The 24,317-nt window shown below is 44.4% G+C and overlaps 1 protein-coding gene across 3 annotated transcripts; it reads right to left on the bottom strand.

Annotated features, from left to right (window-relative positions):
- Positions 1 to 3,589: 3,589 nt before the first annotated feature.
- Positions 3,590 to 24,197, bottom strand: mapk6 (mitogen-activated protein kinase 6). Of its 3 annotated transcripts, none has more exons than XM_079998107.1 (8): positions 24,015 to 24,197; positions 17,315 to 18,175; positions 16,884 to 17,201; positions 8,461 to 8,605; positions 7,684 to 7,848; positions 6,985 to 7,180; positions 6,304 to 6,421; positions 3,590 to 6,185 (listed from the first exon to the last, which is right to left on the bottom strand). In XM_079998107.1, exons 2-8 carry the CDS (start codon positions 17,549 to 17,551, stop codon positions 5,052 to 5,054), a joined length of 2,313 nt encoding a protein of 770 aa, XP_079854233.1. In that variant the 5' UTR covers positions 17,552 to 18,175; positions 24,015 to 24,197; the 3' UTR covers positions 3,590 to 5,051. The 3 variants fall into 3 exon arrangements, with proteins under 3 accessions (XP_079854233.1, XP_079854235.1, XP_079854234.1); XM_079998109.1 differs by lacking the exon at positions 24,015 to 24,197 and adding an exon at positions 21,531 to 21,633; XM_079998108.1 differs by lacking the exon at positions 24,015 to 24,197 and adding an exon at positions 19,536 to 19,612.
- Between the last annotated feature and the right edge of the window lie 120 nt (positions 24,198 to 24,317).

Raw genomic sequence — 24,317 nt, 5'->3', positions numbered from 1 at the left:
CGGTTCATAATCAGAGAAGCCTCCTCAGTCAGGGGAGTCAGGCCAAGAGAACGGACCTGTTTGCGGTTACATAAGCCTGAGGTCACGCACGCACGCACACACACACACACACACACACACACACACACACACACCCACACACAATTGACCTTTCTACCTGTGTAACAAAGGGCTGCATGCAATGCTATATGTAACTCAAATTGTTAAAGATCCACACCACTAATTACTGTCTCGTTTCAATTCTTGACCTGTACAAAAAATGTGTGCTGTCCTGCACTGTGGGAGATACCTCGATAAAAACTGTGGAAAAACTGCATTTCTAAGTGAAAATCCGTGGAACGCCGTTTGAGTTCTGGTTTCCCCACCTCCCCCCCAGTAGATTTTCTTGTCTTTCCTCCCAGAGTAATGTCTATGGCTATGAGAGTTCTCCCCTGGGCTTCTCTATCTCTATCTCTATCTGTATCTGTATTTCTGTCCCGATAATGGAGCCTCCACGACCTGAGGAAAAAAAAGTGGTCAACCTTGTTTTGCCAAACACTGCCACGAGGGTGAGCTCTAGTGATAAGGGCTTTTTCGGCTCCATAGCCTCAGAACTGACACTCGGCGTCCTTGACCGAGTTCCGTTGATGATCGTCCATTCGTAAAAAGGTCTCACAGTGGATTGCCAGCTAAATTGCCATACAACGTGTTGTGCGCCAAGAACATCGCGGAATTGTTGATCTTGATCTTCGTGAAAAGGCCAGACCACGCCCCCTTTTGCCATTGAATCCACACTCGTGCCTCAGGTCGGATAGAATGTGGCACCGGGGTCTCATGTTATCAGTCAGGGACCTCGTGTAATTTTGGCGCCGGCGCATCAAAGTTCAGGTCCCAGAACTGGCGTGTCTATTTATAATCGCACTTTGCGCCGCGGCATTAACCGCCACAGCCGCCGCAGTCCGTGTCCTCTAGCAGGGGCTGAAAAAACCGAGGTGCTGCGATGATTCACCGCAGGTCACAGCAGCCCTCCATGCTTTGTGAAACACTCATAATGTAAAACTGTGAAAGTACCAAAGTCGCCAACCTCACTGGAAGAGATCCACAAATTCTACATCCCCGGAGGAACTGGACGGAACGTCACAGGCGGATCGAGGTTCACGTTTAGCAAAAGTAATGGTGCATAACTCCTCACGTGTTTTATAGATTGGAAGATCCAAAATGAACAGAGAAACCACCCGGCTGCAGCCCGCAGCGAACTCTTATTCACCTTACCTCTCACACTGTCACCTGATCGCCACTATGGATACGGCATTATCTCACCGCCACTTCCGCACAACCGATTTCACTCACTCTGTTTCCATTATAGGAGGTGCAGGCTGTGTGGCTATTTAACCATTTCCTTTCCCCCACAAAACTGGGTGTTTTAAATGGCCTTCCAGGAAAGAGAGAGTCGCATTTATACCCTTGAATTAGTGGCCAATGCGCTAAGCCCCTGTCAGCTGATGGGCGAAGAGGTGAGTGAGTAATCCCTTTTGTTCCTGGATCTTATTTATAACCTGATGACACCTGACAGCCCGCGACCGCGTCCGTGTGTGTGTGCGTGCGTGTGCATGCGTGCGTGCGTGTCTGCGTGTGTGCGTGTGTGTGTGTGCGTATGTGTGTGTCGAAGGGGTGTGAAGGTGTCTGGTGAATCACTAAACATTGTATGTCGGTACAATATCAAAAGATGAAACGGCGTGAGAAAAGGCTTCGCGGTTCGGATGCACAACGTCCCGATTGGTAGATGTCAAACTGGTCAAATATCAAGAGGGTGTCGCCAAGACCACGGCGAGAAAAGGCCGGTTGGAGGAGGTCGAGGTTTGAGGACGTCTAGAGGCAGCCGGTCAGGGCAGGGAGACGGTGTTGGAGCTATTGAGATTGGCCCCGAAACTGATGGAGATCTGGTCGAGAGCTGGTCCAGCTTGTTCTCTGAAGGCTCTTACCACACGGTGCATGAATGACGCTACAGGGGCTGTCGCCTCTTTTTGTGCCAATGTGTCTTTGAGCCGTGTAATCATCTAGAGGAGGGAAATCCAAACCCAGATGACCTTGTTTCTCCCCACCGAAATCCCTGTTCGAGGTCGGTGGTAGAGCTATGATATTATGTCACATAAATATGTGGATAAAATCTGAAGTAACTTAATCACAATTACAGATGCAGCGGTGAGTCGGATTAGGCTGTTCCCTGATTAGCAGTTTGTGTCAGATATAAATGATCGACTTGACTATCGTTGACTATTGACGATTTGAACTTTGATGTGTGAGTTTTCAAAGCGAAACAAGCCAACCAGCAATTTTCCAAAGAAGCCAAGTTGCCAAGAAGCCCAGTTGCGGTGTATCAGTCCAGAAAACAGGCATCCTGACAGCATATGACAAACGTGGACAAACTGCTCAGTGGTCCTAAGCCGAAGCTCACTGGCAGGGGAAGATGAACAACAACTACAATGTCGTAAGCTTCGCAAAGCTGGAATTTATGGCAGGGAATGGCTTCCAAATGGAAACCATTTGGAAGCCATTTGGAAGCCATTTGTTTCCGAGGCGAACACACAAAGATGCATAACCTGGTGTGAGGAGCACGAAACCTGGTTCCTGAGCAATGGAAAATCGATGTTGTCGTGAGTCTTTGAGTGATCTTTCACAGTATTACGTCCCGATGGAGTTCGATTTGGAGAAAGCCAAAGAATGCCTTCTACCCATGTCTGTAGGAAACACAGTTGGCGTTGCGTGACGGTACGGACACCCGTCTTGTGGAAGTCGTTGGCTCCAGTAATTGCCGTGCATGGTCACATAACAGCCAAGGACTCTAGGGCCATCATACAAGAGCTGGTGCACCCTACGGTGCAAACACTGTTCGTCATGATAAACATGCCAGAATACGCATGGCTCAATCATCATCCAAACACCATTGAACCTTTATGGGAGGTTCTGGAGCAATGTAGATTTCCACCTCCTTCTTCCCTCAAAGAACTGGAGGCTTTTCTCCTTAGAGACTGGTGCAACGTCTCCGTATACAAAGGACTTGTATGACAGTATTCCAGTTTCTGTACATTTTTCTACCTTTTCTGTATCTTAGTATGTCCACACCTTAAAATTCCCAGATCTTGTGACTTAATGCAACACTTCAGAATTTCAGAACAAAGGACAGGGATCCTGCTGTGACATAGTGTGGGGAGTATGTACCAATGTCATTTTGTGACTTTGATAAGTTTCATCAGTGTTGGGAGAAGTTTTCAGGCATATTGCCAGACCCCTGTAGTATGGTATGTGTCAGGCCAGGTGGGAGGAGGTCATCGGCAGAGCTGTATTTAAGTGGTGATTTAAGGCCCAGGACCCTGCTCCTCAGCACTCTGACTGTAATTCAGTCTGCCCACATGGACATTAAAAAGACTCGGGAGTTGGCAGAGCTGCAGTCAGCACATTTCGTCCAGGGAAAGTGATCTTACGGCCACAGAGACGCTGGACTACCGCCCACAGCTCCTGGGATCCATTTTTGGCCGGCGGCCTTTAGGGTGCATCATGTGTTTTGGTAATTAGGTGCGATACGGACAAGGATTGAGAAAGACAGCCACAGTGCTTTGCCCAGTAATTTTATTTTGAGATATTTTGTAGAACAAGGGAACATAATGATTACAAAACCGAAAAGTAAAAAAACTAAAGAAATGCACTCAGCATTTTAAGGCATGGAAGAAAAATGTTCTACTTGAACTTAATTCATCATGCTTCCTTGGAAAAAAAAAAAGTTTTATAAATTTAATAAAAACATACACTTGAAATGAGATTCATCACGTACAACACACCGCACCGTTAACATTGTACCTTCTCTTGCCTCCATGCATGTTTTATTTTTTTTTTTCCAAACAATGCATTTCGACTCAAATTTTTATTTATTTTTTTATTTTATTTTTATTAAGACTTTTAGGCGCTTCTGTACCCACCTCCCTCCCCCAAACAAAACACAAAACGCAGCCTAGAATGACCGTGGGGACAACTGATGGAAAAACTGAAAGCTTCATGTCCTCCTAGAACATAAGAACAAATAAATGAGCGTCACTCCACAGACAAATTAACTTGTGCGCTCCACAAGTGCCGAAACGACAAACATGGAAGTCTGTCTATCCAACTGTTCGCTCTTCAATAGTCACATTTGGAAAAAAAACGACCAAAAAAAAAGAAAAGAAATCCGACAACTTGCTGAAATAAATATTGCATGTTTGCTTTAAATAAATAATGATTACTGAAACACCTCACTATTTAAAGATGCTAAGGTCAGACAGAGTCGACTGGGAGACCATGTGACTTCATGACGATGAGGATGTTGTGTAAAGCACTACTGCGGCTTTGAGTGTCTCTCGCGGCTGTTACCTTGAGGTAGATAACACATTTACATGTCTACAATAAATGGCTGCTGCTGGCATCACGTGTCAAATAAATGTACAGTATGAAAGGGCTATTCAGGAAATTCTTTGGAAGGGGAAAAAAAAAAAAAAAACCCAAAAAAACATAAGTTATGTACGATCGAAAGCCGAAAAGAAATAGAAAAAGGAAAAAAAAAAAAAAAAAAAAAAAGAAGCCCAACCCCTTTGCCTGCTAGGAAAGGCCGTCGGTATGAAAGCATTTGCACAGCGATGATATCGGTGAACTCCTCAATCACAGCCATCCTCTCCCTGACCCAGTCTCAAGTCTTCCATTTCTCCACCTCTCCTCCCCTTCATCTACCTGTCTGTCCATCAATCCTTCCACGCTTCTACAGTACTATGTGAATCACATGTCAGTTTACTGACGGGCGCTGAGACAACAACCCATGAGGGACTGCTGAACAAGGCTCAGAGTGATGACCAACACTTTAACTTAATATCAAAAAAAAAAAAAAAAGGAAATGTTGAATTAAAACAAATAACCTTACATTAAAATTTAAATTAACCTTACAGAAAAAGGTATGAAATGATTCAAGTAAAATAAAATACTACTATAATAATAATAAAAAATACCAAATAAAAACAGGACAGCCTAAGTTTTGCACTGCGAGAGAAGTTTTAATTCAGATGCTTGAAGATGCTGCTGTAGGTCTTGTGGGCGATCTGCGGGGAGCACTTGACAGTGGAGGAGGTGAGGGACGCCTGGATGGATTTCAGAGGTAAGTCATCTGGGCTGTCGAAGCCGGGCAGCGCCAGAGAGTCCAGCTGCATGTTAAACACGATCTCTCCGTTCCTGTCCAGGAAGCCCTCGTCCAGCTCCCTCTCTTCCGGGTGCTCCTCCGCAGGGCTGGCCACCGTCTCCCCGGCCACCCCGCCCTCCTCCCTCCGGCTGAACAGGTGGTCCAAATAGCTGGTGTAAGCGCTCTCCTTCTGGAGCTGCTCCTCTTTGCCCACGTCCCAGCACGCCTCGTCTATCAGGCGGCCGCTCTCCAAAGCCGGCTCGCCGTCGCCGAAGCTCTCCCAGGGGTGCACGGGCCGGATGCCGTCGCTGCCCGCGCCCAGCTGGGCCAGGTTCACCAGGCACTTCTCCTCCTTCTCCTGGCTGATAGACTTGGGCACAGAGCCCGTGCGAGACGCCTCCAGCTGGGAGACAGAGGAATTGAGCTCATTGAGGAGGCCCACCTCGCTCAGGAGGCCCACCTCGCTCAGGAGGCCCACCTCGCTCAGGAGGCCCACCTCACCGAGGAGGCCCACCTCTGTGCAGGGCTCCGGCTGCAGGCTCAGTTTGATGGTGTCCGCAATAAAGGAGTCAAAGTCGAAGCCCTGGCTCTGGGGCTGCGTTTGGTGCTTCTCCTGCTCGCTGTCCTTCTCCGTTGGCCCCGGGGTCTTCTCGGCCCGCTCGGCCTCCCGTAGGGCGATCTGTGCCTTCACAAGCCCGTTCTTCTCACACTTGCTCTTGGCCTTGCGGTCGGCCTTCTCCTTGCTCTGCTGCTCCTTCCAGTTGGAGAGGTCGATGATGAGCTTGGGCTCGTAGTAGTGGTTGACCTCAGTGTCCCTCCAGATGAGGTTGTCCAGGTAGGACGGTGACACGGCCTTGTAGTTGCAGGTGTGGCTGCACTCAAGGTCGCAGTACTTGTTCTCGTGGTGCTCGTCCTGCCAGGAGCGCTGCGGCGGAAACAGCGAGGAGTAGTCGAAAGACGGCTCGTCCATGAACTTCTCCCGTTCTCCATCGGCGTACTTACGGGGGTCAACCTGAAGCAAACACACCAGGGGGCCCCATTAGATTTATCCTTTTATAAATGTATTTCTAATACTCAATTAACAGCAAAGCACTCAGTGTGTATGTGGGTTTGGGTTTTTGGAAACACACCTGGACCTCTTCCTCGTCTGTGACATCAGAAAGGGCCCGGGGGTCCACCTGGACCTCCTCCGGGTCGTGGGTACTGTGCAAGTGCCAGTCAACTTCTGACAGCTGACTGTCATGATACCTAAGGCAGAAGCCACAGGTCAGAATACAGTGCGAGCCTTGTCTGTGATGTCATTGTGAACGTAATTATTAGCATCTCATTTTGTGATCATTCTTCGCTGCCTAACAAGCAAATTGTCTATAGGAGTATGAATGGGCTTTGACATAGAGCTGGGTGACACTGACACCGAAGCCAACATTGACCAATACCTCAATATCGATAATTTCAGTGTTGTAGGGCTGACTAACATTGAACTATATCACGATAATCAAAAAGCAGATTATGACCCATGTACATTTCTTTGTACATGTTTTTTTTTTTTTTACATAAAATTAATATTTCAGAGAATTGCCTTTTCATTTCCCAAATCATGTTGCTACAGACCCACAATTAGAATATTGTTAATACATAAAAACCGAGATGGTCTCTGCCTTCCCAATCTTGCCTTCCAAACTGCGAACTCCAAACTCCAGAACACATCAGTCTGTGCTGACATTATGTTTGCAAAAAATGTTTGCATAGGAAAATTCTGGCTTTCTATCTCGAGGCGTGTTTATAGATGACGTGGGTGTGAGTGCTGGTACCTGTCCCAGGTATGGCTGTGGCTCTGGTCCATGAGCAGGATGTCATCCACCTCGTCCTCAATGTGGAAGGGGTGCAGGGAGACAGGCTCGTCCAGGGGGAAGGAGTAGTCAGCCATGTAGGGGTGCGCCAGGGCCTCCTCGGCGGTCAGACGGTCCATGGGGTTAAAGGTCAGGATCTTCTCCAGGAAGTTCAGGGCTGCAGGCACAAAAACAAAGGAGCAATTAAAGCTGGGAGATTGTAAGGGAAGGGAGTTAGGAAATGTCCAAACTCCACTGAGTAAGACCGATTTATTATCACCATAATCCTAGGGACCTTTACACTGACATTACAATGTTAATATAAAACCATTACAAGAATCTATATTTGATGAAGCACTTTGAAGGGCTTCCGTCAGGAGATCAAAGACACCCGTTGATACCCGGTGCGTTAATGTGAAACATAAAAGATGCCGAGACATCCAGAGCAGAATGTGAGCAGACCAGCCTGACTGGACATCTTTAAGTTGTGTGACAGCATGGAAATGGAAAAGTACCAGCGGAGCAATGTCCAAAATAGCGTCCAAAAAAGTATCCCATGGGCCTCCGACTTGGCGAGATTCAGAATAACCTCCCACTTCATGTGGTCGGCCTACGGAAATTGGTGGCCACGTGTTGTGGTGTGTCGGTGAGGTGTGTGTGGGCGCGTGTCTCGCCACCCACCCTGGGAGCTAACGTTGGGCAGCAGCTTGGCCAGTGGTGTGTGGGGCTTTGACATGTCGTTGCGAATGAACACAGGGATGACGCTGTGCAGCTCCTGTCTGTCCTCTTCGCGCAGCACGGGAATGGACTCCAGGATCAGCTGCATCTGCTCCAGCTCGTGGGCCCCTGGTGGACAGACAGACGAAGGGGTAAGCAACCGCTTGCCTCGATTTTCAAAAAACATTTCTTGCGGTGATGATTTTTATTTATTTATTTATTTATTTATTTATTTATTTATTTATTTATTTATTTATTTTTTTATTGAAGGCATTTGTGTTTTCTGGAGGAAATGGGCGGGCTGGGCAGGGTCTTTCACATGATATGCTGCCACGTCAATCTGATAAACGTTTGAAGGTGGCACTGGAGCGTCAGCCGGTATGACTGAACTGTTGTTAAAATGGCTGCATGAATGCAAATCATGGGAAAGCCAAGGCAAAAATCACATTCATTATCAAAATGGGTCTCTTGAATTTACGATGGGATATACAAAGTGGAGCGAACCTTAGTATTGGCTTTAACTCTAATGTATTCTCAAACACTATATTTTAGAATACGATCGGACCAATATCCTATACCAGTACTCTTTGTAAAAAGCCTGGTATGGCTCAGATAGGGATCTGCCTTTTTCAATAAGAAATCTCAGATCGATTAGTGGCCTGAATTTTTCAAAATAGAACCAATCAATATGTGCTATCTTGATCCCTTTCATTCAGTGACAAGAGAGGGAAGCGGGCAGACCTGCGAAGAGGGTTTTCCCCGTAAGCATCTCAGCAAAGATGCAGCCGGCGGCCCACATGTCGATGGCTTTGGTGTAGTTGTTGGGCGAAAGCAGCAGGCGTGGAGATCGGTACCACTTGGTGACCAGGCCTTCAGAGAGGTGGCCCTGTGAGCGAGACACGAGATCAGAGAGGCCCGGTCAGTCAGCGCTTCCCCCAAAGTTCCCCTTTGAGCTTTTTCCACTAGTGTGAATGAAGTTTCATGGCAGCAGAACAAAGGGTGCCAGTGTGTGATCATTAAAGCACGATGGGTTGTCTGTTGCATGAAAGCACACACACACACACACACACACACACACACACACACACACACACACACACACACACACACACACACACACACACACACACACACACACACACACACACTTTAGGGATGTACCGAAATACAGGAGTTGTCATTTGGAATGACAAAACTGCTTTCCACCAACATTCACATGAAAAATATTTTGCACAATGATTAAACTAAGTGTAATACTTTGATAAAAGGTATTCTAGCCTTGGATTATTTTGACAAAGCTGTTAGTTCTGCTCTCTTAATTGGACGAAAAGAAACCAATCGATTGAAAAAAACATGTCAAAATAAACCGGCTTGTCAAAATAGTTTTCTTTGTTTATTAGTCATAATTAGGTCATTTTTAAAAGTTATTTCCTGCCGTCATCCAAAAAACCCACTAACTAGTCAAGTTGAGAAGATGTTTGCACATTCCTCCTATGAAAAGTCCCATTCAGGATCTCATGGCCCGGTACGAGGCTCAAACCGCCACGATGCTTCAATGTGATAGGCACGCTCACGTTCCTCTACGGGGCTCCTCGTTTTGCCTAGAGGCCCAGATCCAGCCATGCCACAGCTAAACCCCATAACCCTGACCCACCCACCCACTCCCTCCTTGATGGCCTGGCTCAGCCCTGGTCATGTCCACAGTTGGACAGGGCCAAAAAAAGCAGCATGAGAGAAAGGAGATAAAGAGAGGAAAGGGAGACCAGACACGTGCAGGCCTTGTCAGCAGACTGAAAGGGCAGGATAATCTCTCTCTCTCTCACACACACACACACACACACACACACACACACACACACACACACACACACACACACACACACACACACACACACACACACACACACACACACACACACACACACACACACACACACACCTCTGCTGTCAGGAACAATATGCCAACTGCCCGACTACCATCAGGTAACATGAGAAAGCTGAAAACAAAGAACTTTGAGCTGTGTGTGAGAGAAAGGAAAAAGCAGGGGTCACATCTCTGCTTCTTGTTCTGCCCAAATACTTGATGCTGTGCTATTCTGTTTCACAAAATAGGGAGTGTGCCTGATGCTCTGCACACCCTCTCTGGGTGACGACATAAATGACATCCACTCCCAGAGGCAATACCGCCCGCAGGTAGCCAACATCAAGCAACACCAATAGATTTACTTCGACCTCAGCAGCAGCCAGCGTCAGGTGGTCAAGGAAATTATCCAGACCATCAAAAAGGTATTCCAACAACAGCCATATGCGCCATTTTGGATGTGGAACTCACAAGTCTGTCAATAGCTATGTTCTACTGACCCCAAACCAACCATAAAAGTGTATACTATTGTATTAGAAAGAGCACCAAGCAGCTTGGTGAGATTCGCAACAGGGTGGCAGCAATTTGATAACCTTGTTGCTGCCTAGAAGTAGGGCTGCGACGATCACCACGGTTACATGACGTCACTGGGATAATGCGCACTACCTTCATCACCGCAAATAAAAAATATTTAGTCTTTCATTTTTTTTGAAAGTTCCAGGAGGATATGAAATATAAACACAATAATCACTGTTTTGTTGTCCTCATTGACCGTCTTGCATGCTATCTTCAATGACTTCTGGAGAAACTTTGCACGCGAGGGGGAGGGACAGTCCATTAAACATATGGGGGATTTCTTTTGTGTGTGTCCGATTATTATCAATTACTTATAGGGCTGTACTTGACTCAGAATTTTGTCAGTTGAATCAGATTCAGCTATTCAATGCAAATATTGACGGGCACGGCATTCCGCCCTCCCCATTGTTTACTGACCCCCACGTCGGTAAACAGCAATACCGTGGTTATACAATACTTTTCACAAAACAATCGCTCCATCACAGTCCCTACCTGGAAGTTGCATAACGACAATTCTGCGAACCGTGGGCTCGGAGATGTAAGGCTTGGCCTACAAAGGGGATTCATCTAATTAAATGAACATTCCAGCTGGACTTCTACACCTAGGCTAAAAGGGACGGACAGACAGTGGACAGAGAGGCACATTTTTGCCAGCAGACATGGCTCTAAATTAGGGCTAAATTATCTTAATTGTGATTTTGTTAGACCAATACTGCGATTTAGTACACCTCCTCCTTTCCTTATTTTCTGTATTATTCACTAAACACAAGAAATAAATCATTCTATAGCAGTGGTACTTAACCTTTCCCAGCTCAGGAGCCACATTTACAAAACATATTTTGGCAACAGCCAAATTTCTGAAACGTCCCTTTCCGCCATCAAACCATTACGCATTTAAAAATAACGTTACCAGTAATATGACGACTCTACTAAAAGGGCGCATGTCTGCTGCGGCTGCTAGGTTTTTGCGCTGCAGTGGTAAACGCCGTGTTCCCTGGAATATTGCAAATGGCTTAAATAAAAACCTTTGATTGATATAATTGTTTATATATATATTGATTAATTGTGGATGTTGTGGTGCTTGTAGCGCACAAGCTGAGGATTTGGACATGTTGGTGGTAAAAACCAGGTAATCAGCCCATGATCACTCATTTAACAGATCATTGATCAATACCAGGAAACAGATCTTTATAGATGCGCTCTCTCTCGAAGCCATCATAGGTTAGTATGTCTAATGAGAAATTCCGTTTTGAATACTGCAGATAATGCCTCAGAAAAAATGTATTGAAATACTCTTAGAATTGTTTATATTTTATTCAAAATAAAACTTTAAAGAGCCACAACTCGTCATTAAAGAGCAAGGCTCGCAAGCATAGTATCACTATGCTATGAGTTAAGATTGTGTAGAAAAAACAACAAAAAAAACCTCTTTCTTTTAAATCGCAGCCTTTGCAATTAGAAATTGCGTGCCATTGCATTGCAACGTCGGTTTAAATTTTATTAATTGTTTAGCCCTACTCTAAATCAATGAGTAACTATACCAACTCTAACCAGATCAGGGCAGGCTGACTTGGCTCGCTCGCGCCCCCGTCAATGTGTCTGTCTGTGGTTAACAGCAGCAGCGTTTTAATATGGCGGGGCGAGTCTGACTGGAAAGCTGTGGAGGAGTCCACAGTTTCCAACCACCACTTCCTCCACTTTCACATAAAGGAGGGTGAAAGCGTGCAAACCTGAGATGGCTCACAGAACTGGTTAAATACGAGGACTGAGAAGCCGGATTACTTCTCGGTCACTGAATGCACCAGAGGCAGCTTTAATCCGCTCACACATGTGGTGAATTTGCTCAGCGCTAAACACTGTCCTATTTACAGAGGAATAAAAATAACTTGTCAATTAGTGAGAGGGTTGGAATGAGGAGACCAGGCTCGCAAGCAGGAAACCTAAGATTTCCCTGCGCTTGCTGGGGTTTGACCAGCTTCCCAGCATTTAGTTCATTCCTTTTGAACTTTGGTGCCAGTCTGAGATGCTGCTGGCACGACAACTAGGTCAAGTTTGTGTGTATACGTGTGTCACAGGCTAACGAGGATAGCCAAATAGCCATAGTGAGAAAACCTGGTTCTCAATGCCCCCTCCTCTCCTCTTTAAACATTCCTGAAAATTTCCACAGGCTGCCATGACTACAGGCCTCCTAAACCACCGCTTATTAAACTGTGCTAAACACAGGCAGAATGTCATCTCTCCAACACAAGTTCTCGTTGAATATATCTGCTTCAGTGTCCAGTCACCTTCCTTTGGCAGCTTTAGCCAAAGAAAGGTGACCAAATTGTTTTTTCAAAGCACAAATTATTTTTCAAATCATCCAAAACAACTTTACTCTGCAGACAGAGTAACAGCTAAGTGAAAGTATGACCAATCACTTAAGTAGGGAATGAACAGATAGAGATACTGGTATTGGGTCCCATGCTGTGACTTTGTACTGGCACTGTAAGGTACAAAGGTAACATGATGTAGTTGCATTGAATTCCTGTCTTGTTTTGATTTTGGAACTGTAATTTACTGAAAATAAAACACAGGGTCTACAAAATCAACCATCTCACCATTATTGTAGTAAGTTGTCCATGCATTCCTACAGTCAACCAAAATTGCACTCACACTGTGGCGGGCTATCTCAGCATAGTGTATTGCTGCACAGTACCAGTGTGAAGACCATGCTCAAGTAAAACTAATGCTAAACCCTTACAGCTACATTTGGGCTAAACGAAAGGTAGATTTTCTGCCATGGCCTTCTTCCAGGGGAAGTGCTAATCCGGAGGCAGGCAACACAGCTTCAAAGGAGGCCTCAGTGAGACTCCAGACCAGTACAAGGAGCCGGCTGCAGGGGGGGAAAAATCAAAACACATAAAGGGGACGAGCGAAATGGGGCTGCTACATGTGAATTCCTGTCATTCTTGGTCCTGGGCCACTAAGAAGGTCCAAATCTGCCACAGCTGAAAGAGCTCACAGACTCAGTATGGGAGAAACATGACGTGCATTCGCTCACTCTCGACAAATGTCAATAACAAAAAATAAAACTAACTTCATGACCGCACTGGATAAACATAACCACAGAGTACAGCTGAAATATAAGAAAATTGTGTTTTCCTTTACCAAATACATAAAGAACATAAAATAAGTGTGTGCATTCATGGATGGGCTGGCAAATGTGCTATGTCCATCTCATAATACAAATATGTCATCTGCACGTTTTGAAACTGTGCCAGAGAATAGTGTTAGTTGGCAAACTGCCCTCCTTTATTTAGACACCGTTACCCAAATAGCACGACCCCAACTTGCTCTTGCTGGCCGAGCAATGCTGGAAAGGAAGAGGCCATGGAAGCAACACTGTGTCGGGTGATTGCACACCTCTACTGAGACCTAATGGGACTTACTAGTGCTGCGTTCAGACTACATGATTCTGGGCTGATTTTCCGCTTGCCAACAGTTTTTTTTGGAGATCGGCGAGCAAAGCCCCAGATCCGAGGAAAATCATAGCGCGCTCTTCGAACTGCTCACGATGCGATCTGCGAGCGCTCACCAACAAGATATGAAGCATGTTAAATATCTGGTCGTGTCGGGATTGAGTCTGGAGTAACGCAACAATGAGAGCAGACACAAGATAAGGGGGGGAGGGGAGGAGTCGAGAAGGAGAGATGGGAATGCACGGAGCAGCAGCCTGAAACACACAACATAAATATTTTACTTTTCTTCGCAAGGTTTTTAATATATTTATTTTTTTAATTCTGCTTTTATTTTTTTTTTTTTTTTTTTTTTTTTTACGCTGATCAAGAAGCAAATAAAAAAGAAATAATCCTGTCCCATGCATGGTATCCAGCATTTCCGGTGTCACTTCTCGTGTGTGTTATGGTGACAAAACTTAGTTTGGAGACCCAACAGACTCGTTAGGGATTCATCCTGGTGAAAGATCTTGTAACGTGTGGCCCCTTGTCCCTGATCAGTCATGAAGTGTGCTAACCACAACACCGCAAGATTCCCGATCACAAAACAGAGATTTGTGTAGTGTGAACAGTACAGAGATCCAGGAGCAGAACAAGCCTTCCACCCACATGAGGTGCAGGTTAGGAGAAAAGGGGCTAGTGGGGGGCGTGGGGTGGGCTGAGACGCCTTTCAAGGTGAGCCCAACTGTCTTAATTTCCAACCCTGGCAGACACAAAACAACCCGGGGACCCAGTTGTATTTACCTGCAAACACCCAGTGTGCGGTCGAATCAGACAAAAACTACAAAGACAATAAGTATACTAGACACATAAAGCTTGTGGGGCAGGTACAGCATTGTTTGATAAATGATAAACAGTCATACACAGAAAAGCTGACTTTGGCAGAATACCCACTTGCCCCCATTTTTCATTTGGAAAAAAAACTGCTTATATGGAGGAAAATGCCCGCACAGCAAATAACCGCTACAGGGGAAGAGTGTAGCCAGGAATATCAGTGCGCTAGGTGTGGAAACAGTGATGAAACAGCAGTGTGAGACCTTACAGTAATTTATTTTCAAAGACTGCTCTATACCCCACTTCCTCTTTTTAAAAATAGGCAAAGCGATTTGACTAGGAACAAGTTATGAGTCACTTAAACAATATGAGTCATGTAGGGCTGGGTATCAAAATTTAATTGCACCAATCCTATTAAGTAATGACAAAATTTGGCATTTGACATAAAGTTATAATAACAAAGTACTTTTATCGCTTCAGTATCAATGAAACTAATTTTTAAACTAGACCAAGCTTTTTCATTTAATTTAACACTATGATACCTAGTCCTAGTCATGTGAACAGGGTACTAAAATGTAAGGTCAGTGCGCTAGGAGCTATTAATGAGAAGCTCTTGTAGACTCGAGGTTGTATGTGAGGAAAGGGGTGGGCGGGGGCACAGAGGCCTTGCTGTACAAGGCTATGAATGAGGCAGTACCAGACTTAGGGAATCTCATCACGTGAGCCCACAACAGCCATGGTGATGACTAAGCTGAGACATGTGTAGGCATCCGACCGCCTCACTGCTCTAATGACGTCTAGCAGCTGGAAACAAAGACAAAAGAAAAATCACCATAGCCATGGAAACAACAGAAGACGTACACCTCGATATAATCACATAGGGTGATTTTAAGGATTAAACTGAAAAAGAACAAATTAGCTTTTCAGGACTATATAGGTTTATTCGTATCAACCTTTACACACATTGCAGCCTTTAAAGGCTTCCACATTCAGAGAACGCTATAACTTCAACAATATTATTATATTACATATATATCCTAGCCTTGAAGGAGTACCTATTATGAAAAGCTCACTTTTTCAGTGCTTGTACACATATATTGTGGTCTCTGATGGTCCTACTAACACACAAACTGTGACAGCCAGTTTTTTTAGCGGCAGCCTTTGTCGGAAATGTCCTGAAACAACCCGTTCAGATTTCTGATCCCTTCATACGTCACTAGGTGCCTTAGTAGAATTAGAACTAGAAATTAGAAATAACATGGGAACCGCCAGCACAAATCTTTTAAAAGAAAGGGGAATGAATAAAAACGGTCCGTGAAGAAACTGCAGATGATGGAAATGTAAGTATTTAAAAAATAATTCTACTGTATTTCATTCTTTCTTATAAGAAAGTATGCAGATGATACTGTAGACTGTGGTGTTTAATCTGCTTTGCGTTTCTCTAAACAAAACCATTGAAAAATTGTGTGGGGTTTTTTTGTAGGTGAATTTATTTTATTTTTCAACGTTCACCTGAAACTAAAAATCCCTGCGAAACCAAAAAGCCCCGTGTCCCCCACAAGCTTGAAACAGGGCAATTAAAGTCGGAATAAACTTTTAAATGAGGCCTTGTAGGTCTAATATGAGTGAAGATTCAGCAACTGGATTGCTTATTTCTCACCCCAAATTTGTTCAGAAACGGATTTTAGTAAACCGATAAAGTAAAATCATTGAAAGTTTGCAAACTAATTACAACGGAACCTGGAAATGAAGCTCAAACATCATTGGCTCACAGAACTCAGGGCCTCAGGAGGGTAGCCCCTCCCACTTACACAGAGTAGCGTCAGGAACACAATAGATTTAGAGGATGGCTAGAATACATCATCTGAGTGGTATTTTCAGCCAAAAAACTTAAAAAACATGTTTTGGGGACCTCAGAGACCTAGATAAACGTGTGTAAAAAGATGCATAACAGGTTGTCTTTAAACAAGAAAACTAGACTCAATACCAAAGGCAAACATGTATTTTGTCCATGGTCAGCTAGCAAGTTTACAGAATTACCCCCCAAAATTCCCCATTCCAATGAAACAACCTTCCTCCAAGTTTATATTAAAAGGGGGCTATCATTAGCATAAGTACACAATTATGCTTGCAGCCTGAGAAAGGAAACAATGGCTCCCAGAGTCAAGTTCTCAGTAGCTGTCGTTCTCCTGGGAAGGGAAACCAAGGCGTGACTACAAGGATATACATCCCTTCTTGTTTATTTCCTGCAGTTCAATTGCGTCACCCTGGGGAGCACCAGGGTTCCGGCCAACAACGGAAAGCATCACGTGCGAGTGCAACAAAGACACTCCACTCTTGAGTGCAAACTGTGCAACCATGTTTCAAACCACTGCACCATATCAATAAATGAAGTGTGGTCCCTTATTGGAATTGTACTATAGACTTTTGCTTGAATTGTCATTCGGCTGCTGCCCTACCTTGTGAGAGTAGTGTGGGTCCATGATGCGAGCCAGCCCAAAGTCCCCAATCTTCAGCACCAAGTCCTCTGTGTTGACGAACAGGTTGGCAGGTTTGAGATCGCGGTGGAGCACATTGGCCGAGTGGATGTACTTGAGGCCCCTGAGGAGCTGATACATGAAGAGCCTGGCGTGGCCCTCAGACAGGAGGCCCCTCTCCAGCACCTGACACAGGTCCGTCTCCATGTACTCCTGCACGATGTAAACAGAGTTGACCTCGGTCAGGGACACCACGTCCTCCGTAAGCCTGCGACCGCTAGGGCCCAGTGTCTCGAACACCTGAGAAAACATGGAGACTTTGAGGCCGAGAAAAACCAAAGACCATAACAGTGGCATAATGTAAATATTTTAAAAAAGAAACAAGTTCAAACAATTGGCGTACAAATCCTTACCTTGACGATGTTGTCATGGTCGAGACGGCGGATGATTTTGATTTCTCGGAGCGCATGTTTGACACTCTGGGGGTCCGTGAGGATTATCTTCTTCACAGCGACACGCTTGTCACAGTCCGTGTCAACGGCTGAGAACACCAGCCCGTTGCCGCCGTAGCCCATGGGCTTCAAGTCCATGTAGCGCGGGCCCAGGTCAAAACCATGTATGTTCATCAATGACTCAAACTTTTCTGCCATCTTGAATGTTTGGCTTTCACACCAAACTCCTGGCTTACAGAGTTACTCTTGTCTGCTGTCCAAGTCCAATGTAATGACTGACAAACAAAATTTGGCAAATAGGATTTCTACTTTGGGGGCTGAACTAACCAAACCTTATGCAGAAGACTACTGGCTAGCCCGCACTGTCAGATATTGGTTAATAACTTGTAGTCAAGGAATCTAGCCATTTTATATAAAGCGGAGCACTTTTAAAAAAGTTGAATTTTCTTCTCAGATCCTTGGCATGGACTTTTAGTCTAGCAGATTTTGGGTGAGTAGTGTTTTAGCAACGACAATGGAATGGACTTTGAGGGAAGCGATGGAGTCTTCTGAAATTATAAAAGCATATAGTTGCATCCTCGCAGTGCAGATACATTCAGTGTGGGACTGGTCCTGAGCAGCTTCATACTAACGTGCCACAAAAGGCACCTTTTCCTATTTTTAGTATTTAATTTTAACAATTTTTCCTGTTGATCCACCCGATGTCAAGATCTGAAATGTGCCTGGCCTTAAGTCTTCAGTTTTTTGCACCCTCAATGATCAGGTGGCTCAAGTTCGCCACAATCGCAATCAAAACTATCCTCCATTTTAGTTGGGCATAACCTGCAAGACACAGAAAAACAAGGAAAAAAGCATGAGAAAAATGTGTCTGTCAGAAGACAGTTGTTTTGCCCCTAATTACAATAGCAAATAATAGGGACGGACAATGTTTACTGAATTATTTTTGACAAATACGTTGATATTATTAATTGATGATATTTTGGGGATGGATATTGGTGCTTTCATAAGATATTTATACATAAGAAATGTGGATATTATGACCAAGTAGGTAGGGCTGTTGATTAGAATCAGAACAGCACACAAACTACAGGAAATTAAATTATTTTAATGTAGTGCAGCCCTAGAAACAATATTTATCCATATCACGACATTATAATAACAACAGAATTCAGGACGATTGAGTCTTATATCACAATAACAATAGTACATTGATATATCACCCAGACCATAGTTTAATTCCAATGCGATAGAAGTGATACATCTCTGTTGTGTTACACAGATGTCATTAGTGTTCAAAATATCCATGTAGACAATGTTAACTTCAAAATACATACATCACTATGCAACTTATTATTAGAGTTTGGTAATAACTTAACACTTCAGACATTGTTAAAATGTAGTAATAACATCGTAATAATTCAGACCTCCACATCCATTGTTATCTACAGAAGTATTATACACATATGTACTCATTCCGTGTAAAATATTCTATTTTTATTCGTGGCCAGACACTGCCATAGCTTTTTAATGCAACCTGTGCATAGGACCTATTTGGTATAATATTCTTCATGTTCTTGTGTATGTATCCATATAGATGTGGATAGATAGAGACGCGTGTGATTTTTCTGATGCTAATAATCTGTAGAACAATGAACCAACCCTTTACAAAACAAAATTCCTAGTACGTGAAAATGAGCTCTGGTGGAATGAACAGGATTTCTGAAACGATAACGATAACGAAAAAATAACATCGAATAGGGAAACTGAGCCCCCTCCCCCGCTCTTAACGGCCTTGCTCGGCCGGTTCCGGGGTATCGATGAAATTTAAAACACACCGCGGTGTTATTAAGCTGCGGGTTTTTTTTTTTTTTGGATTTTCATTGCGGAAGCCGCACGATAACGCCGGAATAACGAAGACTAAACGGCGTTCGCTATCCCCCCCCCCCCCCCTCCATCATCCATATACGAGATAAGGCTACTGACAAGCGGATAAAGAAACGCCGCGGTGGCGGAACAAAGGAGCCCGTTGTTAGCCCCGGCTAGCAGGCGAGGCGGCGGTGACTACGTGGTCGCTCTCCCGAGTACCGAACACGGAAACCCGCCGCTGCGAAAACAAACACACGGAGCGGCGTCAGAGCGGCGCGGCCGTACGGACGGCGGCCGAAGGGAGAAAAGCACTCACAGTTCTCGACCGTCGCATCGGGTGAGTGGTCAAAACTGGTGACGGCGGAGGTCTGCGTGCGCCCCGCTCCCGCTGCCTTGCGGATCTGTCGCAATCGCCATTGAGGCCGACCAGCCTCAGGGGGGGGCGGGGGGGGGGGGGGGCGGCGGGCGGGGCCTAACGTCACTAAGTCTTTACGTCACTCATTCAAAGGGGCGGAAGCGATGGAAACCAGTCACGCTGCCTTGACTTGAAGCTCGGAAACTCGGAAATCCCGCAGCCGGTGGCCGCCACTTCCGAGCTAAATGCGTTCCACAGGTTGGCGGGATGCATACGGAGCACTTTCAAGATTCAAGATTCAAGATTCAAGATTTTTTATTTGTCACATACATATACATACTTCCATACATATATGCAGTGAAATGTAATGCAACGCACCCGGTGATAGCACACAATAAGTCCTAGGAAAAAGTACAAAAATAAAATAAAATAAAAAGTAGAAAATGCCTTTCTAATAGACCGACTAACTGACTCCTAAAACGTAATACAGTAAGTGGAATACTTATAGAATAAGATAAAAAATATATAGAATAAAATACTATAAAAAATAAATTGAAATAAAATTGAATAGGTTGAAGGAATATGGCTATGTATATACAGATATGTGCATTTAAAGTGGCATGTGAATTAAAGTGGCATGTGAATGTGAATAGTGTGAGGTAGTGTTTGGGATAATACAGCACAGTATACAACAGTACAGTTTAGATCGAAGTTAGGTGGGTTTAAAAAACAACAACAACAACAACAACAAAAAACACACGCAGAGGAACTTTATTGGCGGTTCAGGGTGGGTGCCTCCATTGCCCCAGACATCGGACGTGTTATCTGGATAAACTCGGACCCGAGCGGTCCGCCCCGAACTTCCCGACTCAAATCACCGTTTCTTTGCAGATTTTCCGAGTCCCGAAATCGTGGAACGTAGCATTAGAGACGGGCGCTACATTCAAAACCCAGTGACAGAAATTGTATTTTGTTGGTGCCTGTCGACTTCCCCCCCATAATAATAATCAAAGCAAAAATGGGTACAACGCGAGGAGGACGAGGATGCACAATTAGCCAGATCCAATTCAACTACATCAACAAAAATCGAACCAACGTTACGTCATTTAATGACAAAATCAACAATACACAGATAATAATAATAATAATAATGAAGAAAATGTAATTCTCGTCATTCATACATGGAGAACGAGTTGTATCACTGCGTGTTTGTTTTGCGACAACGGGCGCATGTTCAGAAACCTGCAGCGACGAACTGATTCACAGCGTAACCCTGACACGATCTTTTTTTTTAATACACGGTTACATGTTTTTTTTCTGGTTCGAATAGCATAAATGATAAAAATGCATTTTGACATATTTTACTTCCACTTTCCACCACGAGTCCCACGTCGGGTCGCACAGACAGCGATATTCAAACGTTATTAAAAGAAAAATAATGATAATACAATAATTGTGTTGAATAGTTAATCAAACCCAAACCGTACTCCCTTCCACCTCTACACAGAACGCTCCTGTCAATTAGAGGACCGAGCTGGACAGACAATTTAAGTTAAATATAACACATTATATTTAATAACAAAATAATGAAATAAAAAGAGAATATAACAATAATTACTCCTGTAATAATAATAATATATGATATAAATAAAGAGGATAATCTAAGAGAAAGGATACTCATGATGAGTTTTTCAGTTTTTAAATGACTGAAGTTTAACTGTAATTGTAATATACTTAAATTTACTGGGTGACTCCCTCAAGGTATGGTTTATTTTCTCAAGTAACAGCATGAGTTCTTTGGGCCACAGGGATGCTTTGGGGAGAAATGGTAACGCAAAAGCAATATTTTGGGGTTTTTTCTCCCCTCTCAACCCGAGTAATACTCAAAAATGGCTACTTAAAATATAGCTTTTTGACTGGTACAAGTTGTACCTGCTAACCCACAAGTTGTCCTACCTTCTTGGTATTATCCTTTCCTGCAACCCCCCAATGAGACAACGTTGTCATGCGTCGGTCGTGTATTCCCCTCGTGTTTCATACCGCCGTCACGAAAAAATAGACTCAAACAAACCAAGTTGTCCGTCTGGGTCGGATCAAGAGGTTTCTTATTTGTCCGGAGCGTCACTATGCGGTAATGTGCGGCCCTCTCCCCCAGGACGCTGTGGATGGATTCGTAACGCGGGGCTCGCAAACGATGCGTTCCCGGTGAACGCGTTACTTTCAACGAATCGGCAATCGGGAGTCACTCCGGCAGAAGAGTCGTTTGTCCGTCGATTTTGTTCGCGACTCGGCAGTTGCAGCCGGACACACGTGCATCCAGTTATTCAGTATTGAATCCTGACACACACGAAAAGAGGACAAACCGCCTCATTGAGCTCGGATTCTGCGAGCTGGTCGACTAAATCGGACTAAATCGATGCGGGAAAAGGCCAAGGAGTTGGGCATATACCGGGCGAATGGCACTGATTTACACTTTGCATTGCACCAAAATAAACAAGAGGCGTGAACTGTTTTTTGCGATTCACACCGTCCAACACAGCCGACCCGACCCTCCTCCATCGCTCACCGACGGGAAGCAAGAGTCGGTCAAATCGAAAGACTCTTATTTCCCTCCGTGACTCGTCAGGGACCGAATCTGAAGAAAATATTCGAACCGTTCACCGCGAGAACGAGCGAGCGGCCACAGCGGGGGGCGGGGCGGGCGGGGGGGGGGGGGGGGGGGGGGCGGAGCCGACAGAAAAAGCCGCAGTCGTCTACATCAGCATCCGCATATCGTCATGTGAGGATCCATGTGCCCAGGAATGCAGATGGATACAGCAGGACAGAGTGGGTTGTTCTCTGCTTGAGGTGATGGTGTGTGTGTGTGTGTGTGTGTGTGTGCGTGCGTGCGTGCGTGCGTGTGTCCTTCTCTTAGGCTTGTGTTATTACATGTGACTACAGCTGCATGACTCAGAATGTGTTGAGATTGTTGATCAACACTCACATTCTTAAAACAGTGGGACAATTTCAGCCAGGGTCTTGGGCGAGATGGGTGAGATCTTTTTCATAAACATAGGGATAGGGAGTGATAAAGAGAACCTGATATTCCAATGTTGTGGTTTGGCCGCGTAAAGCAAACAGGAGTTTTATATATATATATATATATATATATATATATATATATATATATATATATATATATATATATATATATATATATATGTGTGTACCACAGCAGGGCAGACGCCTGCCAACCAAGCAACTTCAGCCCTTGCCCTCTAGCCTATTTCCAATGGTGTAGGTAGGGCGGCCATTTTATTTTTTACCAAAAAGTAACTTTGTCAGGTATGTTTTACGAAGGGCGAACTTCAGCAAACTATTGACATTTGAGGCCTAACGTACAGATATACAGATACATGCATGTGAAGTACTGCATATTTGTATGATCCTTTATGATGGTTACCTTCAGCATACCATCAGATTTCTTTTTTTTTTTTTCAAACTGCTCATTGCCCTCTCCCTATTCATGGACCGATATGGGCCAACGGGGTTCATTCACCTCATACCTGTCAAAGTAAAGATAATTCTCTTTTTGTGTCTCTTTATGGCCCACAGTTGGCAAACCAGACTCCATGCTTCATGCTTATATAAGAGTCAATGGTGTGTCATGTGGCTGTTTGAGGCTCGAGAGGGATCTGTGTGATTCATTGACAGTGCAGTTCTCATATTATGTCATTGCACTAATCAATTACATACAGGTCCTAATACATCCAATCCATAGTTATTATGATACTACGCAATATCAACAATATTACAATTTTGATATAGAATGATCTATGATGGACGTTTGTCTGTTTTGGACAATGCAGATGATGCGTCAACTAATAGAACAATTGTAAGACAATTTAATGTAATTAAAATGAATGAATTGCAATTATTGTTTATACTTAATCTGATTTATGGTAGCTACTATAATTGTAACACTTAATTAATCCCTGGGGAAAATCAGGAAAATAGTAACTAGAAGAGTATAATGTTTTTATTTTTATTAACATGAAACCATAAGTATTTTTTAATAGCAGTTATGGAGTCAACTCCACTTATATCTAGTTTTATTTTTATTTTTTTTAATATACAGTTGGTTCCCTATGCGGAAAGTGTGGCTATGAAAGGTAGTGGTGTGTGCTGGTGAGTTATGGCCAAAAATCTGTATTTTCTGAGTACTGACACACACACACACACACACACACACACACACACACACACACACACACACCACCAAACTGCATGTCAACCTGAAATAATGTATGTAATGTAACCCGAAAAGCACAATCACAGCATTCCTATCTCCACAATTGAGACAACATTGAAAACATTCCACACTCAAGACTGATTTTGGTGATTCCCCCCCCCCCCCCCCCCCCCCCCCCCTATTGGAAATCAAAGTTGGTCGTCTCTTACCATGACTGAAATCCTCCAGAGTTGTCCCAAGCTTCATGGTACAGGAGTTACTCGTCCAGTAGTTTAGGTCGCAGGAGAGGAGGTATCCAACATGGCTAGTTCCAGCAGCACATTTTTTTTGTGGTGGGAGGGGGCAGGTTCTGATACAGTCCCAGTCCAGGAAAAGGAGAATGTGTTTCTTCCCAGCCCTCAGTGATGCGATGTGTTGTCCTACTCCATGTGCCTGTGAGGTGGAGCTCCATGGAGGGTTAATATAAGCCGGGTGGCCGAGGGGAGGAGACTGCTCCGTGTATGGCTCGGCCT

The sequence above is a fragment of the Zeus faber genome (assembly GCF_960531495.2).
Source record: "Zeus faber genome assembly, chromosome: 3".
NCBI classification, from domain to species: Eukaryota; Metazoa; Chordata; class Actinopteri; order Zeiformes; family Zeidae; genus Zeus; species Zeus faber.
This window is presented reverse-complemented; position numbering and strand designations above follow the sequence as displayed.